The sequence below is a fragment of the Cygnus atratus genome, chromosome 11 (assembly GCF_013377495.2).
Source record: "Cygnus atratus isolate AKBS03 ecotype Queensland, Australia chromosome 11, CAtr_DNAZoo_HiC_assembly, whole genome shotgun sequence".
Lineage (NCBI taxonomy): Eukaryota > Metazoa > Chordata > Aves > Anseriformes > Anatidae > Cygnus > Cygnus atratus.
Genome location: NC_066372.1, coordinates 3,774,129 through 3,794,722, shown reverse-complemented (window position 1 = coordinate 3,794,722; position 20,594 = coordinate 3,774,129). Strand labels below are relative to the sequence as shown.

The 20,594-nt window shown below is 37.1% G+C and overlaps 1 protein-coding gene across 13 annotated transcripts in view; it reads right to left on the bottom strand.

The window, feature by feature from the left end:
• The window catches only part of TCF12 (transcription factor 12), a 160,850-nt gene that overhangs the window by 13,875 nt on the left and 126,381 nt on the right, over positions 1-20,594 (bottom strand). For 6 of the 13 annotated variants that reach the window (XM_035554204.2, XM_035554207.2, XM_035554205.2 and 3 more), the window contains 8 exons: positions 16,767-16,872; positions 15,476-15,615; positions 15,001-15,145; positions 13,532-13,596; positions 9,329-9,407; positions 4,781-4,854; positions 3,793-3,864; positions 2,871-3,077 (listed from right to left, as the gene is read on the bottom strand). In XM_035554204.2, coding sequence (XP_035410097.1) covers positions 2,871-3,077; positions 3,793-3,864; positions 4,781-4,854; positions 9,329-9,407; positions 13,532-13,596; positions 15,001-15,145; positions 15,476-15,615; positions 16,767-16,872 — 888 coding nt within the window. The remainder of the gene's footprint in view (positions 1-2,870; positions 3,078-3,792; positions 3,865-4,780; positions 4,855-9,328; positions 9,408-13,531; positions 13,597-15,000; positions 15,146-15,475; positions 15,616-16,766; positions 16,873-20,594) is intronic. The other 7 variants (XM_035554210.2, XM_035554212.2, XM_035554223.2 and 4 more) reach the window with 3 other exon arrangements.

The following is a 20,594-nucleotide window of genomic DNA, read 5'->3' as shown; positions in this document are numbered from 1 at the left end:
GCCCTTTATTTATTTATTTTTAATCAATTCAGGCTGTTCTTTTTCCACTGTGTTGCAATGACAAATAAAAAGCTGCTTGAGTAAGAAAAAAACAGTATTACTACTTAACTTTCCAATAATACACGAAATAAAATACAAATCAACTTCAAAGGCCACTTAGCAAATATTTGATGAGTTTGAGATATTAAAAATCTATTTGAATAAATCTAATGGACAGCCCAGCTAAAAAGAAAACAAGACCATTCAGAGTGAACAGGAAATGAAGTCAACTAGAGTTTTAAAATAAATCTGGCTCAAAAATTAAGCAAATGTTAAAATAAAACCATGTCTGGTTACACTAATTACATAAAAAGGAGTTAAATTACTCATTTCCTAGCTCCTTCTGCCAAGATCATCTTCTTCAAGGGAAATTAAATTTATTTTTCTATTTTCTTGTTGCTAAAAAACAAAAGTGTTTTGTATAAAGATATCTCCCCCTCAAACAAGGAAGTTTCATTTATTGCTAAATCCCACTAAACACTTCTTGACCGAAAAGCCTTACATGCACATCAAATAAACAAAAACAGGGAAACAAGCTTATCGATGTTGAAATTTCTGTTAGCCAATACTAAGTATTTTCTTAAACTTCATGGTATGTACTCTAAAATAAAGAGGAATTTAATTTCTGAACCAAATCTCCTACAGGTCTGTTTGTGTGTCAAATTTTTTGCTCTTCTACATTTTCAATCTCAAGAAAAGCAAGTACTAGAACAACTGTACTTGGAAATGAATTAAGAACTGAATACTTGGAGAATTACACCTCATACTTCTGGGGCATCACTGCAATGCAGTTGTCACTAATAAAACCAGTTACCGCTACAGCCAGCTGTGCCAGTCTCTGCTCTGTACATAATTCAGGATTCCATCCTAAATCGTGCTGGGATCCTGTGATTGCAAATGATGTCAAAGGGCTCTCTTTGGGGATTGGGAAAGGCCACAACAGGATGCCTTCTGTTGGAGCCAATTTTTCTGATGTAACAAAATTAAGGTTAATCCAAGAAATTCTTCAGCTGACTCACATTTTAAGATAAAACAGATCTGCAAGTTTGTTTCACCCAGTGAGGATACATACAAAAGCAATTTTTTTTTCCAGTTTCCTAACATAAGTATATTTCTGACACACAGCAAGCATCCTTCAATCAAAACTGCAAATCAATCACTACATGATAAATCAAGTCTACATTACATTTAAATTACACAACTACATTAAACTACAGCAGGCCAAGGAGCCTTTATTTGTTTTGGAGAGTCATTTCCTACTGTCACCTATTTCAATCAAAACTGACTTGATAAAAAAATTACCACAGCTTAGTCTAAAACAGAAACAGAAATTTATGTACATTTGGGCATTATGTGTATCTGACTTAGCAGCAGTGTGAGGAGGCCAGAGAACAAACCAGAGAACAATTTTGTCACTGCAAGTTTCAGTCACTCATTTTACCCCACACCATTAAGACCTAGGAAAAAAAGGTTTTCTTTTGTATGACTAAATTTCAGAACACTGTAAAAACTTTCCCTTTAATAGCATCATTAAATACTAACTATGAGGCAGCACTAAAAAAATTCTGAAGTATTTACATATCATTTCCTTCATTACTAAAAGCAACTGTGAACTTGCATAGAAACCTAAAGCTGGATATGCCATTGGAAAGTACCTCCTTTCCCAAATGTCCCCAAACACACACAGCTTATAGAAAGTAGCCAGTTCTTTTTGATGTTTACTGCAGCGGTTCTGATATTAATATAAATAGATGTGTGACGTGTGAATAGGAGAGCCTGGAACTAATTCTGTTTTATAGAATACAAACCCTTCAGCAATTGGGGTACCTAATTATTTTGATGATAGGTGAAATTTTCCCTTGATCACACAGTACCCAGCTGTGAATATGTTTTATAACAGAAAATTTCACAGCATGTAACTGGTCTTTAAAATTACACTGTAAACATGCAAACACATGGCACCATTAAAATAAGCATGTTTTTAAAAAGCTTTTTTTCCAGTAAGCATTCTGAGAAGGGCTGAATGAAAAGGAAGAAAAATGGAAGTAAGTAACTCTACAAAGAGATTTCATTTACTATATAACTCTTTTAACATATTTCTGATCTACGGAAAGATTAACTATATTTTTCCAGAATAGCTCACATTTTTAAAGAAACTAAAAGAGATGGACTGAATTATTTAACTCTTCTTAGGAATTAATCTAAAAGTTGCTTCCTCTTCACTGTTACTTACACTACAGCTGTGCTCAAACTCCATTTAGAAAAAGAAGTTTAAATTTTGAGCCTGCACACACTATGGTTCCACATTCCAACAGCTTCCTCCCAGTCCTCTGCCAGCATCTGCTATTGAAGACTAGTTCCAATTTACAATAAACAGCTTTTCCAGACCAGAACACTTGAAATTCAGTCCTTCTTGACTGCTTTTCCCATTCAATCTCCCTATTCACCATTTCAAGGAGAAAACTGTTCTGCCAATTATTACACATCTGGAAAAAATGCATGTATAAGCTGAAATGCTCTCAGCAGAAAGTTTCAGCTTTCTGCATATGGTCACAGCAGGATTTTATGGACCACTGACCAGGCCAAAGCCTAAGTTTTCGCATCTTTCTCCTCCCCCTCATTTCTGCCCACCCCTCACCCAACCCTCTAATTGGAAACCCATAGCAGGTGCAGGTTGCCTGCCACCTTTTCCTCTATGAGAATCCCTAGTAGTTTTTTTGATAGATATTAATCTAACAGTACAGTTTTAACTCAACAGGCTCCACGATAACTTGAAAGCATCAGCTGTAATTGCCCTGCACAATTATATACATGTTTAAAAACATCTTTACCATTGATGCTTGTCTGTTGGTTGTTACAAGGCTAGACGCTCCATAATTTGAGTTCAGGCTCCCAATTGGCCCATTGTGGGATGGTCCCAATAAGCTATGTATGTCTCCATGGCCACCTGATAGACTTGTTGAAGGCCCCACAGCATGATTTCGTAGTACATGAATGGCATCATCAAGTCTGTCCAAGCGATCCTCCATTCGAGACTGCTGTTGGGATTGAAGAGGAACACCAACAGTCATTACTGAATAAATCTGCAAATTCATTACTCTGGAACAGTTTCTACCTTGGAGACATAAAAGACAGAAGATGAAAAGCAGTATCAAAAGACTTCAAAAGCACCTACCAGCACTACAAACAAACAGAAAAAAGAAAAGGTATCTGGAGATTTTGCTTGAGATAGCATTCATTCCACAAATAGGTGGCAGCTTTTAAAGTGAAGCTTATTATAAGGTTAATGTTACTTAGCTTCTATTACATGGCATGAACAAGAAAAAAGGAAGTACTACAAAACAAGCTGTGTAATACAGGACAAGAAAGAATGATCATAAAATCAGCCTCATCACATCGGTAACAATTAGGAGAGGTCAGTGGCTTTCTGAGAAGCTGTATTACAAAAAGACTGGACAAAAGTTATTGTTTTTCTAAAACTGATCTTTAAACAGATTAGATATCTCAGAAATAAAACCAAGTTCTATATGTTACTGCAGAATAGGTCTCTGTCTTCGATTTACTTTTATTTAAAAAGACCCAAAAAAAGCAAAGCAAAACAGATTCTGACATTGCAGCTCTCTAGAAACTGAAAGAGCAGAATGCTGGAGTCAAAAGATGGGTCATATGCTACACTAATTTAAGTTTTAATGGGGAATCTGAAGGAAGCATTAATTGAAACACAAAAAGGCACCATCTAAAGTGAAATAGTACCTCACAGACATCCTTTAAGAAGGACATTGCATCTTGCAAATGCTCGTGAAGTTGCTGTTCAACTCGATTTTTCTGGCAAAGTCAAGACAGAACAGGAAGCAAAGCACAGGTTAAGATTAATTCAAAAAAGAGGTGAGGAAACAGCTGATGTGCATGTCAGCAATAAATTGTTAGTCAAGTTAATGCAACAGAAATCTGATTATATCAGGATAAGAAAAGGCTAATATTTAACACTGCAGTTGTGTTAGGATTCTAAGATGTACATATCAATTATATTAAATTGCAAAAATATTGAGAATTGATTTAGCTTAAATTTATTCTCGTTAGGCAGAAAAAAAAATTATCTGTGGAAACTAGAAATATTAACAGGTATTTAAAACCTCTCAGTGTTCCCTCAAAATTTTCCCCTTTTCTTCCCGATGCTGTATCAGAAATTTAAGAAATTGGTCAGTAACTTAAATCCTCTGCTGAATCTTCAAATCCATCATAGTTTACAATAGTGTAATTTCCTGTTTTTTTTTTTTTCTGAAAAATGTTTCACTAGTTAATAAATGAACATTCCCCAATAATAATAATAATAAAATACACTAATACTTTAATGACAGTGTAATGAAAACAAGCCCAAGGGATTACCATTTCAAGAAGAGTGGGGGAAGGACAAGTAAATGCGAAGGCATGAAGTCTTTATCTTTTCTGCAGACCGAACTTTAGATAAGAATTAGCTATGGATTTGTGAAAAGGTACCAGAATCTCTTAACAGTGCTTTAGCACCAGCTGTCCTCAGCACAGAAGCCTCATGCCCAAGGAACAGATGGTGAAAGACACACCCTGCACGTCTTATATTGTTCAACTGAACAGGCCATTTGTTAGCAAAGAATTCATTTGTAATGCTATCCTACTGCTTCCTTTAATGATATGCAGGATTTACACAAAAACAAGCCTTCAACTCTTAAGTAAGAAGTACTATGCTGCTTTCAACAACTCTTACCAAGGAGTGTAGAGAGTTTTCATAGTTTGGAGATGAGGGGGCTTGTCCTCCACTCCTAGACCACTGACTGGCACCTGTCAAAATTGTCTAGGTTAAGTCACAGATTTATGCAGCATAAGCAGGAAACAGATGCTATATTTCTTCACATAATTAAAACCAACATATTCTGCATAAAGGTAAGCCAACATATGGGTTTACAGAGGAGGACAAATTCCTTCATTCTGCCTTATTAAGGGATAATTTTTTTTTATATCCTGGCATCTGTAGACTTAGACACATTATTGATGACAAAGCAGTGACATCTTCAAACTACTTCAATGTTAAAAAACATGGAGTAAACAACACATAGTACTTTAAATACCTGTCTTTTGCAAATCTCACCACAGGAAGACTGTTGATTTCTTTTTTCTTCAGATTATGTTCAGTATATGTAAGTATATCTTTAACAGCATTACAATTTACATTTAAAATATGTAAAGAAATCAAATGGACACTGAATCAAGAATAACTGAAAAAACATTTTCACGTGACAATCCTCTATGAAAGAAGAAACCTTAAAACTAGATCTAAAAGCTTCTCTATCTTGTTTACTTTTCTTTTGTATGATTTCTACTTATCCATTTAGAAAAATAAATTTTAGATCATAATGCATTCCAAGGTTAAAAGAGTAAAAGTACACACAAGTTAATTCCATTCCTTATTTCAGATATACGCGAGGCAAATTGGAACAGATTTCATTTCAGTTTAAGAATCATCATGCAACAAAGCCATAATTATATACGTTACCTATACACTGCAATTTCAAATACATATCAATTCTAATCTGAAAAAAACTTATTATCATGTAAAATTTAGAAATAATTACATGTGAAACACAATAACTAATAAAGCAGTACTTTTAAAAAAAGCCTGAAGTAGTATAACATGTATTTTTGTCACCAACTAATAATGCATCTTTTATAAGGATACTACATGAAATTCTATGTCCATTAGAGACAGCTTCCTTTCAGCCATACAAATGTAATAATAAAGCAATTACATTAATAAATTATGGACATACAATCCAAAGCAGCTCATTAAAGGAAGAGCCTGTGGGCTTGTTCTTTCAATAACAGCCAGAGCTCTATGTCTGGAAAACTGGGAAAAGGTTTAATAACATTACAGTTCCTTTGTTCAGAGAGCTGCAAGTAGTTACCTTTTAAAGAAAGCGGTTTACTTATGAAAAGGAATAAAGCTTGCATAGCCATTAAAATACTCAAATATTTCTTTTCCAATTAAAAAATAAAAATAAAACTTCCCCAGTTTCATAGAAGACCAAAGCTGCCGTAACTGCACTCAAATTCTCTTAAAATACAACTACGTCAGTGAGTAAGGTTATAATTACAAATTTTCACTTCACACAGCTACTCAGGGTCTGGATGTACAGTCTCCCTCTGCATTATTGTCAATCCTGAACTTGGAAATATTGCCTAGAGTCCAGCTTATTTTTACAAAGTAGTAATGAAATAGCTTAAGAATACGTTAGCTCACTGCAATGTTTGACAACAGTAAGCCTGTGCACCTAGTTTGATGGTGATTTTTTTTTTAATGGAAAAAGGTATGATTTCCTTAAGGAAAGTACAGAAGAAAACTGAGTAGGACTTATCACTACGAAAACAGAAATCCAAACCAAACCCCAAACTCCTCTCAAACGAAAAACCCAATGGCAACCTGCAGTTTCTCATCACACCTCTAGTAACGCTAGTGCTCTTTGCAAGCAGTGGCAGATTCTGTTTCCACGTCTGTGCAGGTTGCCAGATGGCACTGATTTCCTGCTTTCCTCATTCCACTCCCCCTCGCAGAAGTTTGTGCATGAAATCCACCAATTATGTTAAAAAGCATCCTGGCACCACAAGCCCTGCAATTAACAACTGCAGCTCTTAGCGCAGAACCAACATAGCAGCATGAAAAAAAAACAAATAAGCCGGGCAAGTGCTAGGATTTACAGGGGTCATCGATGGTAATCACTGTAGTATTGTTCAACCCCTCAGAATCTGCCTAGCCCTAATCCCCTCGCTCCCCTTTCAAACAAACACGCAGCAGAGGTGGCAAGGGGCTGCTTCTGCATCCTCCAAACTGCCTGAACCCTCCTGAATACCTCTGATCCTGGGAGAAGGATTCTTAGAATACCACGGCTCCCACCATCCCAATTTGTATATAAACTTCACATACGCATCATTGAAACTACACGATCATTAAAACTATGCAAGAAGTTAAGCTCTAAGCGTGCTTATGTAAAATTAGAAGTTAAATGAGGGTACTTGGGGCTTTTCATCCTGCTGTCTTCAAGGCTTTTACTTCAATTAATAAAAAAAATTGTTAGTCCTGATGCATGCTAAGAAAAAATCCGTAACAAAACTGCTAAATACTACAACATCAACTTATGTACTTAAATGTCTCACAAAGTTACTATCTCCCTATTGTAATTTACAATTGGGGAATAAATGAAGTATGACTTAGTCAAAGCGAAAATACTAAGAATGCCAGGTAAACAAAGAACTAACTGTAAAATCAGGAAAATCACCATGAAGAACAAAATGCTCCAAAATATATTATTTTAGTATACATAGAACATTTGTTTTATCTGCAACAATTTTTTGGGTCAGGACAGAAAATGGCTACCAGGAGTATAAATAACAATAAATATAGTAGTAATTACTTTACATTGTGCTTCACTGTGTTCTTAGCGACTCATTTGGGAATAAAGATAAAAGTCCAGATTCATAAATGAAGGTAATTAACTACTGGAGCAATTTACCAAAGGCTTGATAAATTCTGTATCACTGAAATTAAAGGGGGGAGAGAGGAGGGGAGTGTGTGTAATTGTAAAGCAGATGCTAAGTTTGTGGCTGAGAAGGATTTCAGTATTATTTGCTTTTATAAACTACTGTCTTAGCCACCAGAATCCAGAGTAAAGAATGCAAATCAATGTGCAAATTGTTGAGTTTTATGTTTGATAAAGGTTCCAACAAAGGCACATCAACAGACAAAGGGAAACCCCATGTTTTAGAGACCTCAAAACCTGAGGTCTAAATTCTAAAAACATAATTTAGTTAGCTCTTTCATGCTCAAATTTATGTGTGGTATCTAGTCAGGAAACTTAAACTGGGAGCTTCAATTTGCAAATACTTTGAAATGTTGGAACTTTTCTTCCAGCCACAGAGCTATTTACAACATTTGCTTTCATGCTAGCAAGAAAAGAATAATTTTTTTCTGGTCTGACCTGCCTTTTCAGCACAATAAGGATACACAAGACATTTTTGCCAACGGTAATCACTAAATCAAAAACCCCATTAATCCCATCATTACTCAATTTAACATGGATTTTCCAGTTACAGGAAAAATGCCAAAAGCAGCTGTTCAGGTATGCCATGTCAGATATTCACTAATCCATTAAGTCCACAGAAAACCAGAACGGTCCTCATTAAACACTGGTGAAATACAAATGATGCAAGTTTTGAGTGATGTTATATACACAGATACGCATATTCATATATGTATGCATATGACTGTACTTTGCATGCAATAACTTTACTGATTTATTCACCTAGATTACATAAGTTTTCAGCTACACTCATTGTGTACATCCTTCACTACAAGTTAATTTTATTAAAAAGAAAACAAAAAACAACTCCTGCAAAACAGTGACCAACAGACAGGAATCCGTAGGAATATGCTAAACAACAGAGAATGGGAAATGTTTTATAAACTTTGAATTGAACTATAGGAAAAAAAAGGGTTAAAGTTACATCATCTTGCTTGTAATTCTAGTTCTTTGTTAAACAACAAATTTAAGTCAATGGAGCTTTCACAGTCCTCTCTGTATGGAGAACAGCTGTTCAACTTTTACTAGACAGCTGAGGCCACAGTGTCTGTGAAAGCTGCACAACCCACTAATAGCTGTAGGCAGCTGCCTACAGTTCATCTCCACGCTGGAATGCTTCTTTCCACATTCACACCAGTAACACACAAAGCACAGGTGACAGAGGTGGCTGCAATACAGCACATTTATTTTGAAAAATGCCAGAAATTCTCCTGTGGAATGAAAGCATTCATGAAAGATATGAATGAAAAGCTATCCTGTGTAAAAAATGGATGTTCTCACAGACTACTCTATTTTTCAGAGAGGGAACAAACACCTGCTGTGTTTCTCAGTGCAAGTTGCCACAGTTTTTACATATAGTTTCAAAAACAGCAACGGAAACAACAAATAACTCATTGCTTTCTCTCCAATGGTACATACCTGTCCAAACATTATCATAGCTATGATAGTATATGGTTACTCAATGTTTTCAAAGATGGTTTTAGTAGAGCTAATTTTCAAAGCCACTTGCCAGGATCTAAGTGAATGCCCGTAACAAAATATTTAGAAATTTAGATCCAGTGCAATGGAAAAATAAACAAAATATAGAAGTAATTACTCAAGGAAGCTACTGCTGATTTCATGGTGATTCCAAGGAGGCTGTGTTCAAAAAACAAACAGGTTATTGACAAATAGTTAGTCTCTACCTGTAAGAGGTGATGGTGATCCAACTGGTGTTGATGGATTTGATGGAAAACTACTGCTGGTATGATCAGGAGAGTAAATCTAAGAACAGACAAGATGGTTTTATATCAGTACATGTCAGAATACACAGTAAAAGAGCTGTGCTTTACTATGTTCTGAAAACATCTAGAGAACTTTAATTTTAAGGTAGTTGTCAAAATAATCATAGCCCGTATTTGATAATGACACAAAATCGAACTTCCTCCTACTTTACCAATAACACAAACTACAGCTTTTTAATCACAGAAGGGGAATTATAAATGAGTTACCAGTACACAGATAATTACAACAAACAGACCTTCACAAAATGAGGAAAAACAACTTCCCAGTCTTAAGAGAGAGACTCTTTAGAGACTTTTATCAGTCACATTCATCTGAAAATTAAAATTAAAAATTAATTCTTCACAAGAGGAAACGGGGGGAAAGCATTCAGCTCTCGTTACTACTGGTGCCTCTCAAATAAAAAGCACCTGAAATGTTGTTGCTGTTTCTACATATTGCAGCACATACAATTTTTCTCTCTTATTTCTGTATCAATTGCTCCCTTAAGATACTAAATCTCCAACTGCAACAATTTATTCCTTGTTATTAATGTCATAAAAAGTCCTGATAAAAAATACAAGACACAACATTCAAAGCTTTAATCTGAAAATTTCAAAAGTCTCCAGAAAATCATTTTGCAAAGGGAATTAAATAGGTTTAGAAGCTAGCTATGGACTTCAGAACATGTTTCTTATGGGTCACCAGTTCAAACCTGTTTTACTTGAGCAGAGACCGGAATTTGTTAGTCATCAGATGGCAGTTAAAAAAAAAAAATCTTCACTGGCAGTGTGGCTGATGTCTCTTCACACAGACAATATGACAGTTCAACATTTAGCCGACAATAAACTGGGACTTGGTTAAGTTGCATATTGTATTTTGTGAAGTGACAACCAGGGGACCCAAAAAACCACCTGCTTCGTCCTGGCCTATCACACATTAGAAAAGACCATCGCCTCCTTAATAAAACACCTCATCCCTTTCATATATTCTACAAAAATCATACTTAGGAGAACAAACTACATCACTATAAAAGAAGCCCTGGTCAGGCACTCAGTGCCAGTCTGAGAATTGTCAAGTTCCACAGACAGATAAAAAAATACTGAAAAAATAAAATTCTGTCAGAATAACAAAGGAGCTCACGCTTTGTTTGGAACTGATTGTTTTCCAGCACTTCACCTGCCCATTTTATTTCACTGTATTTTATAAGCGGCAGCCACAGTAGAAGAAGGCACAAATAAAACATGAAGTCAGAATTCATCCTGCATGCGGTCCCTGGCTGCCGTACTGTTAAATGACCAATGATGAACAACCCTGACACCTTCTGCCAGGCTTAAACGGTAACATGACTCATTTTACTGCAACAAATGAGACTCCTCCTCCCATCAGTCATGGTCCATTCCAATCAGCAGGGTGCCAATATGCCAGGGTCTAATGAAAAGGCGCTTAGACAAAAGCCACACAATTGAGAGCCTGCAGAGCCAAACCTCGGAGCCGTTAGTCCAATTTTTTAAACACTACAGTGTACATTTCAGTTAGGCTTTGTTATGCTAATGTTATTGAGTCTAAAGCAACAAAGAAACTTAATTCATGAATTACTTTTAGAAGTCAACTTCCCTACATTTTCTTTTCTTTTGTTAGGGGACCAGTGGCTATTTAACTACCCGATGGTACAAAGGCCTTTACCCTGGTTCTGAGGTAGGAATCAAAACATAAGTTATCACAAAGAGCTCTGATATCATCAACAAAGTTAAACAGTCCTCCTGTTTGATCTCCTCTAAATTAAAGACCAAGTGTTTTGATTTGGCATTAGGCAATGAAATAAACCAGATGTTTCTCCTGCCATATAACCCTCCATGGGCACAATCTTAAAGGGTTATTGTCTGGCAAATGTTCAGGGAAACACATTAGAAATGGCACGAATACCCAGATTTTCCTTTCTTTCTATCTACACTAGTTCATTATCCAAACTAATGCATAATCCACAGGGCTTTGGGAACTTTGTGTAAATACTTTCATGTACAATTCTCTTTCTTGCCTACCCTGAGATTAAGACCACAATTATCCAGGCTTAAACCTAAAATAAAAGAACCTTTGCAAATGTATTATCAGGCCTTACATGTTTAATCACATACTATTCTGTATGGTCTTTAATACCTAAACTGAAGAACAAATGTCGTATCCTCTGATGTTTCGCACATGAAAGGCCAATTGTAAGATGTGCACCAACAGAATTTTAGAACTAGAAATTCCTCTCAGCAGTTGCAGCGGTAGCATTCAAAATCCTAGCAGAAAGCCGTACTGTGCCTTCTCCAATAGAAGTCCAGACAGCTGCAGTATTTAACTGAAACTTTGTCCAACCGGACAAGTACCGAGGCTTACTACCCACCAGACAGATGCGGGCTAAGTTGTTGGGCAGGGGCAGAGGAGCTCCCTCCTTCCCCGCAGCAGGGCCGGGCGAGCTGCTCTCCCTCCTGAAGGAGCTCAGGAAGTGTGCTGGGGGCGTGCGTGTTGGGGCGCGGGGGGAGCAGATGGATGAGGCGAGGGATTTGAAGTGTGCAGACTATGGCATGCACTGATAGAGCAGATGGAATGCATCACCATCAGCTCCGACAGAAATGATTTATGGAATGACCTGGCTGCTCCTGCCAAGCAGCAACACAGGATGACAGAAACAAGTTTCTATGACAACCAAAGCCCACCCACCAGTTAGATTAAACATTTCTGCCCTGACTTCCACTCCCAATACATTTAGAATTCTTCTCAAAACACCATCCTAGATTTCTCAAGCTAGGGACTTGGGCAAAGATACCTGGGGATCTTTCAAATAGGAAAACAATAAAAAGACAAGAAAAAAAATGTTAGAAGAAGGAGAGCAATGGAAAACATCACAAAGTCCCACGGGTCTTGCTGGCCGACATGTCAACACAAATTTTGGTCGGGCTGCAGAACAAGAGACATCCTAAAACATCTGTACAGTAATGGACAGCCTAAAGTGTGTAAGCATTGCATTTCCAGGAGCCAAACTGATCCCAGTTCTTTTCTGACAGGTCTCAGACAAAAAGGAGTGTTAATTGCCCTCTGTGCTTGTGTGTTGTTGTATACTTGCTGAAGCCCCAAAAGCAACAGAGACAACCTTTTTATCCTCGAAGCCAGCAGGTCACAGTTCTCCTACCCAATATGGACATTACAGCCATTATCAGATCTGGTGATCATTTAACATTTGACCCTTTGAGGGATGCAGAGTAATAGGATCTTTACGACTATGCACATTTCCATTTGCTGGTATGAGGTAACAGAAGCAGAATGCAACCCAGGAACCGTCTTTTGGGGCTGCATAGTAGTCACTTATTTCTTTTGAATCAGTCCATTTGCTAAGCACAAGTAGTACAAAGCGCTTCCCCAGTCACCGCTTATAAGTCTGAAAATTCTCATATAATGAGAATTAAGTCAGATACTGAATACAAGACCTATTTTCAAAACAATCTGTATCAATTAATTACCGTTTCAAAGAAATTATTTCTTCATTTAACTGTATTAATACAGAAATAACCATTGTAAACATGCATATGTAAACACAGCATTACATTGTTAGCAGACTGGAGACACTTGCAATGTTTTACATGACTCCAGCAAGGGTTAAAATTCAAACTTTATGCACATACAGCATTTTAAAGCCTGTTCCATAAGTTATAGTTATACAAGACAGCATTCAAAACCTCTCAGGTTTATAAGGCCACTGAGAATGTATTTTGAACCTTGAGGCAAGATGTGCTGTAAGAGTAACGTTAGAAATATATGTCTAACTAGAACTCTATAGAAAAGAAAATTGAAATCTAAACTTTTTTATGATTATCTTTTACTTTGTATAAACAACTTTCTTTTTTCAGAAGACCAAAAAATCTAGGACAAATGCTGTTTAAAAATAAGTCAAAACTCGTCGTCTACAAATAAAAGCATCGTTTTTCATTTGCCTTCTTGTGGATGATTATCTCATATATAGCATAGAACATTATCTTCACACATGACGCCCCCCCCGCCCATTTGATAATACAAAATGAACACAAATAATGGAAGCTATGATCAAAACACATCATTTAAGATCTGAATATTTAACTTTTACTCACAGATGCCAATGCCTTTCCAAGCGCATCACCTGTCTGTGAGCTTCCAGCACCATTTCCTCTGTTTCCTGTAACATGGAAAGCAAACCAACACTTATTTTTCAAGCTGAAAATCTATTTCCTTCTTATTTTATTCATCACATACAGTTGAGCAACCACTGTTTAAATGGAGATTCTGAGGAAGTCAGTGTGAATAGAACCAGTTCTCATTGTACTTAAAAATTTCATTAGAACAATTAAATATATACGCTCTCCTCTCAAAAGTCAAACACAATATCACCATAATAACTTAAGGACCAACAAGCATACGTAGTTAGAAAAAAGACCAAAATTGCTGTCTAAGATCACAGACTGATTTCAATGAAATGTGAAGAGAAAACAGAAATACTAATTATATCATTGTAGCTTATTCCTAAACTGCTATCACTGAAGTGCTGCACATTTCATTAACTCTAGAAGCTGAATGCATTGAATAGCTCCTTGCACATCTCCTTGTTCCCCTGTTCTAGTTCGCTATATTATACTCTCATGTTTATTTTAGAAAATCCCTGAAAAGATCTTAACCGCCAAGCTTCTGCCACTCCTGTCATTAGTTGCACGTCAGCAGCTTGATGTGCCCTTTTGCTCCAAACACCAAAACAAGAGAATGTCTGAAGACCTAACCATTATAAACACAGGAAGGACCTGAATCCTTTGAAATCTCATTTACTGTATAAGATAGACCCTTTAAAGTGAATCTCCTTTCTGCAATAATCAATTTCTAATGTCAAAAAGCTGTATTTGATGTGAATGTGAACCATTCAAACCAGAAATCCAAATCATCCAACACTTGCCATTTAAAATGTATTCCCAAATCCAAGCCAATACAGTCACTCTAACTAAATTCTGCTTAGTTTAAATGAAGCCTAGTGCAAATCCCATCAAACTGAAAAAGGTCACCTACAACCATTTAATTTCTACATCTGTATCTAAATAGATGTAGTGCATCATTACATCTACAATCTTCAGGAGAAAAAAGAGAAAAGAAAAAAAGGCACACTGTGAATACAGGAGGCATATTTCATTTCTGCTAACTCTTCCCAAGCTGATCAAAAGGATGAGGAGGGAAAGAGATCAAAACATGTCATATTTAAGTAAGTACAAGGAACAGATCATCCTACTATATTTCGTGCTTTCTAGGCAAGCACGGAAGAGGTTAAACCAGCCACCATACTGGCTACTCAGTAATCTCCAAATCAGTTAAGGGAGGAATTTATGATACAGTTTATAAAGCTCCCTGAAGCCCAAAGAAACAGTCTTCCTGCCTTTTTCCAGCACACTACATTGGGGAAATGGCAGCTCTGAAAACTGTAACACCAGTACTACTTATATGAACATAATTTATTAACTTTGTGCATGTTGCAGTCCTAAATTTCATTTTCTTGTAAATTAAAAAAAAAAGCAGGAAGAACAATGCAGGAAGAATTTTTTACCCAGAATATTATCTGATCCATTGACAGGTGGAGTGTGTGAGGCAGCTACATAAGGTGAACTGCTGGTACTGCCACGATGGAAGCTAGACATTGGAGGAAGACTGGCATTTATATCTGTAGGTGAGACTGAATGCGGGGGATAGCTCTAGAGAAAAGAGAAACAGACATAAGACATTAAGTCGTCTTCAAATAAACGTTGATATTTTAAGATACTAAATACACAACAGCCAGCTCTTATTAAAGAAAGGGACTTATCCATCCTCTGAACAGACCACTATATAGACACAACTTTTACTTATACAACAAACATAAATAAAAGAACATTATTCTGGCATAGTAAGTCAGAAAAATGACTTTTCTTTCTGACAACCAAGTTTTTAACTGATATACATGAGGAGCAAACAAAAAACAAATTCCTGTAAATGAGATCTCCATATACAAGCACAACTACATTAACCCACACTGCATAACTTACCAAACGGTCATGTGTGTGCAGGCTGCCATAACTGCTGGACTGGGACATGTGGGACGAGGAGCCTCCCAGCATTCCACCGTAGCCAGGCTGGCTCATGCCATTGGATGAACTCCAGAGGTCAGAAGAGTTGTGGGTCCCATCTTTTTTTTTTTTTTTTAAATACATACACACATTTAATAACAAAGAAAAAAAGAACACATTTCATGAAGAGGGGTATTGAATTCTACTTTCTTTTACAAAATTATTTTAAAAGAATACTCAGACAAACATCAGCAGGAAAATGGTGGCTAGTTTATACTGTGTCTCCTATTTTTCTATCGCCACACTGTTGCTATATTTATAAAAAACAAAAAAAAACAGCAGAGGCTTTACAGCTGAAATGCAATCCAACCACAGCTGAGAAAATACCAAGTACTTCTGCTAATTACACAGACCTTCAGTAGGGCCAGATTTATATCAAGAGTGTTGATAAAAATTCCAGACTAGAAGAAATAATAAAAAGGGGGTGGAAGGGAGAGAAGTTTGGCTAAGCAGAGCTCATCATAAACATACAGTGCAAAACATCTATTAATCTAAAACAAGTAATTTATAGTCTAAAATACCTTAGTACCATAAAAATATGAAAACATTTCATAATAGCAGATTTAAGCAACTGAAATTACTACATTACGTAAGCCTTAAACCCAGTCATATCAATGCAGCTTTCCTTCTGCAGTACAAACTGAAGTGCTCTGTAAATTCCTGTACTTAGAGGCCATGCTTTCAATATGCTCCAAAACCCCATCAGACTACAGCATGAGCTACTTGTATGACGTGAGGCCAAGGAAATGAATTCTGCTCTCATTTTGTTCAATTCAATCCCCGCCCTCCCCCCCCCCTTTTTTTTTTTTGCATGCTGGATACACAAGCATTTGAGCAGTTGGACTGTTAGCTGATATTCTACAGTCAAATTCCAGAATAGTCAAGAAGCCCTCACCTCATTTTTCTCTATCACTCCAGTGTGCTGCTCTGAAGCCCCTACAAATCAAAGGATGGGGGATTCTGTCCATCTGGCCTGGTGTATAATCCCCTTAAATTTCAGTCAGCAATTAATGTCATGAGAAAACTTTAAATCAACAGACAGCTCCCTTCATCTAACTGTTTTAGAAGTATACAAAACTTAGCTGTAAGATCTAGAACAGTGTATCACCTTTAAGTTTCCCCACTCATTCTGTGTAACAGTGGCTAACTTCAAATTTCTGCCTAAAGGACAAGTTATACCTCACCCATATACTTAAATCTTTTTACTTACCTTGCATAAAGAAAGTGCTAGCAAACATACTGCTTGGTGGCTTAGGAGACGGGTAACTTGGAGATTCTCTGTTGAAATCATCAGAACTTGGGGATGGTGCATACACCTAAATATTGGAAAGCAATAAAAGCACTTCAGTAATATTTGGGTGTCATGCATTAAGAAACCCAGAACAGCATACACACGCAGAAAACTAAATAAAAAAAAAGAACAGTGTAGCAAGCTGCAGCATTTGTTGCCCTTGTTTTATTTGCTTTTTAGCAGGTTGCCACAGTACAGTGGAACTACAGTAGAATGATCCCAACAACACGCTTTCTGGTGTGCCAACTCAGCCAGGTGGCCTGATAAAAGCTTGAATGCTGATTTTGCTTTCTAAGTGCATGACTCGCACAGACTTGTTGCTCAAGATTAAAAAAAAAGAAAAAAAGCACCAAGATAAAACAACTGGGCCCCAAACAAATTTACTTTAAAACTACTCAATGCCTGTTTGAATATTTAACTAGTTGGCATCCCAACAATCAGAAAGAAAAAGAACATCCAGTGACAAATGGAAGGACTTTTAACACAACTGTTTTACCAACCATTCAAAAACTTGCACTCCTTTGTAAAGTCATCAAAAATAAACGTCAGGCAAGACTTGCAGAATAATCTTCTAACTGCAACACCGAGCTAGTTCTTCTTTCACACTGGCCTAGCATTAAAGAAAGCCAGTGTCGTTCTTTTTTCAGTGTAACACACTGGAATGACTAATCTCGACCTGCAAACAATTTTCTTAACAAATCAAAAATTTTAAGAAGCCAAATAAGCATAACGGTTAGAAGTTTCCACTGTAGTGACTCTAAATATATGTATGTGTGCACGCGCGTGTAAAGCATATTCAGGACTAAGTAATTCTAATCAACAAAGCCGGCATTCAGTCTCAAGGACTCTACCCACAATCCTGTTTTTTCTAAGCAATGCTACTTCTCCATAACAGTAATGTGGTCAATATACCAAATACTGCAATATGACTAGCATAAGCTGAAAAGATTTATTCAAAAAGGGCAAATTAATAAACGTGATAGCAAAGAACATCCAAGTGCAACATGGAACCCTAATCATTTTTTGCTACAAAGTAAAAAATGCAGGACTTCTATTTGTAAATCGTTCACCTTACTTGTAAACACAATGCTTCAGATAAAATAAACACATTTTATTAAGAATAATTTTAAAACTTCAAAACCCAGATAGCGCGCTCTGCCCTAAAACTCAGCAGTGCACATTTTTATCCATTCCTATGCAAATGCAGGCCTACGTATGCATCTACAACATTCACCTCTCTCCTTTCTTTGTGGTACACGGTGTTTACCAAGCAAGAGAAGGGATAGGAAAAACAAGCCAGCCAACAAAAAAGCTAAGTCTGCTAAAAGAGAACTATTGTTCTCTGGAAGGGTGAATGTTCTGATACGGATATTTAGAAAGTGAAGTGGGTAAGTCCCTGCCTTCATTTGCATACCAATACCCCTCCTCCCTACTCCCAAATGCTTTCCTAGCCTGCTGTTGTCAGACCAAATGGTTGGGCATGTGCCTGCAGACAGCACTCCTTTATATTAGGGGGCTGCTTTACCACTCTCGTTTTACATCAACAGAATTTCAATAAAACCCATCAAGCTGCAGTATGATGGCATCAGCGCAAGGGCACAGAGAACTAAGCTAGGGCACGTTTGCCGATACAAACCATGCAGTGAAACCAGCAGGTAACAAGAGACCTGATAAAAAGGAGTCAAGTGCAAAACTTGGGACTTTGAGCTGCATGTTTGTTTTTAAATTTGAATTTTGAATCAAAATAGAGGGAAAAAAAGCTATTTTAGGAAAGAAAGCCTTTCCGAGGAGCTTTTGTTCAATATTTTACTTGCAAATTTTAGATTTCTCGAATAAGCATAAAATAGAGATGCTCATCAAATCTGAGTGACAGAATGACAATACGTTATAAGCAACGTTAGCAGTACATATGTATTTACTATATATGATGAATGCATGTATATTCCCTGCCTCTGACATATTTTAACAGAAATGTCACTCTGTCAAATTGTAAATACTCACAGTCGTAAGACTGCAAACATATTAGGCAAAATTGGGCTTAATTTACAAGTTCTGCTGTGCAGAATAACGCAGCATATGCTATAGCTGATGGAAAATCTATCACTGTCACAGGACAGCAGTAGAAACAAAAGCTTTATGACATTTAGCACTGACAAGAAGATGTACACTGATAAATGTGAAATAATCTACAATTATGAATTATACTTTTAAACCATGGTATCAATGAGATTTGTAAACATAAGCTTCAGACTGAAATTTTAACATTTTACATTAATTTGATTTCCAAAAACTGATCAAACACCACCTCAAGAGGCAAATTGAGCTGAAAACCTTGTACAAACGTATCATTTACAGATATGTATGTACAAGCCATTAACATAACAAAAATGTTATGAATTGTGTCAAAGTAAGAGAAGCCCTTTCAAACAGCTACATGAAAGTCCTCGCAGAGACACACAACTTTTATAGAGTTTCTGCTTGTTTTGGTATCTTAACTATAGATTGCAAAAACATAGCTGCTATGTTATGAAGCTGCACTTGTGCCAGTCTAGATCTTTCAGATCAAAGAGCTCTTGCGGCAAAACACAACTGATGTGGTCTCAAAGACTTCATTAACTCCAGATGTGGGGAAATAGCCAGCCAATTCCACAAAAGGAGCAAGTCTCTTTTAGTTACAATCAGAACTACCCACAAATTAAAACCAGGCCTCTGATGTCATCTGATCACCTGCAGATGAGCACCAGGTTTTTTTCTGGTTAATGACCTAATCATAATTTTTTATGTTGTGTTACTACAAACAAAATTTAAAAGCAAAGGAGAGGATTTACTAAGATTAACCTGAAGTCCATCAGATGCAAAATAACTTTTTTTTTTTTTTAAAAAAAAAAAAGTTGATGATAAAAAAAATGCCATCCTAAGTTGGGAAGCGATGTATTAGGTTGACCAGCTCGCTGACTCCCAAAGCCCCACTTGCATTAGGACCAGTCCAGCAGAACACAGCCTGCCGGAGGCCTGGCGAGCTGCTCTGCAGCGAGGCAGCCTGTGCCCTACTTAAAGGGCTTCTCTTCTGCGACAGCTGAGTAAGGCAGTTATAAATATGACATGGCTGCTCAAGACAGCCTCTTCTAGCTATTAAACTGATAACAGTGACATCCAGGAGGCATCAAGCCAGTTTTTCCTGGCTGACATTCCCCCAAAGACAAGGAATACTGTTAAAAGGTCACCCCGTCTCCTTGGAAGCTGGCGCTCCCCAGCAGGTAGGAGAAGAACCCACCTTCTAATCCCCTTAAATGCACTACACCAGAAGGCACAGGATGTGCCTCTCGACTGACAAGCACAACGCTCTTGATTATGAATGGGAAATTCCCTTCCAATAAACACATGCCAAAAAGAGTTTTTTAAATGACTTATCAAGTGGAGGACTCAACTCTTTTTGGAGCTGTGCTAGAATACACATTAATCCTAACAGCGCAGTACTTCTGGAGGCTGGATGGCCTCCGCAGAGGGAAGTAGGACAAATAAGCAGCAAAGAACATCAAATTATAGACCCACTTCTGTCTCTTCCGCACCCGACACTGTTTTGCATTTCTTCAGTGGGAAACGCAGGATGACGACAAAGATTTTTTTGAGGGTGGGGAGCTGACTTCCAGAACATAGAGCTGAGCAGGCTGGATCTGTACAACAGCAGTTTAGGCAAAGCATATGCACTGTCCAGTTCTCAAATCTGCCTTTGTTCTCAACATATTC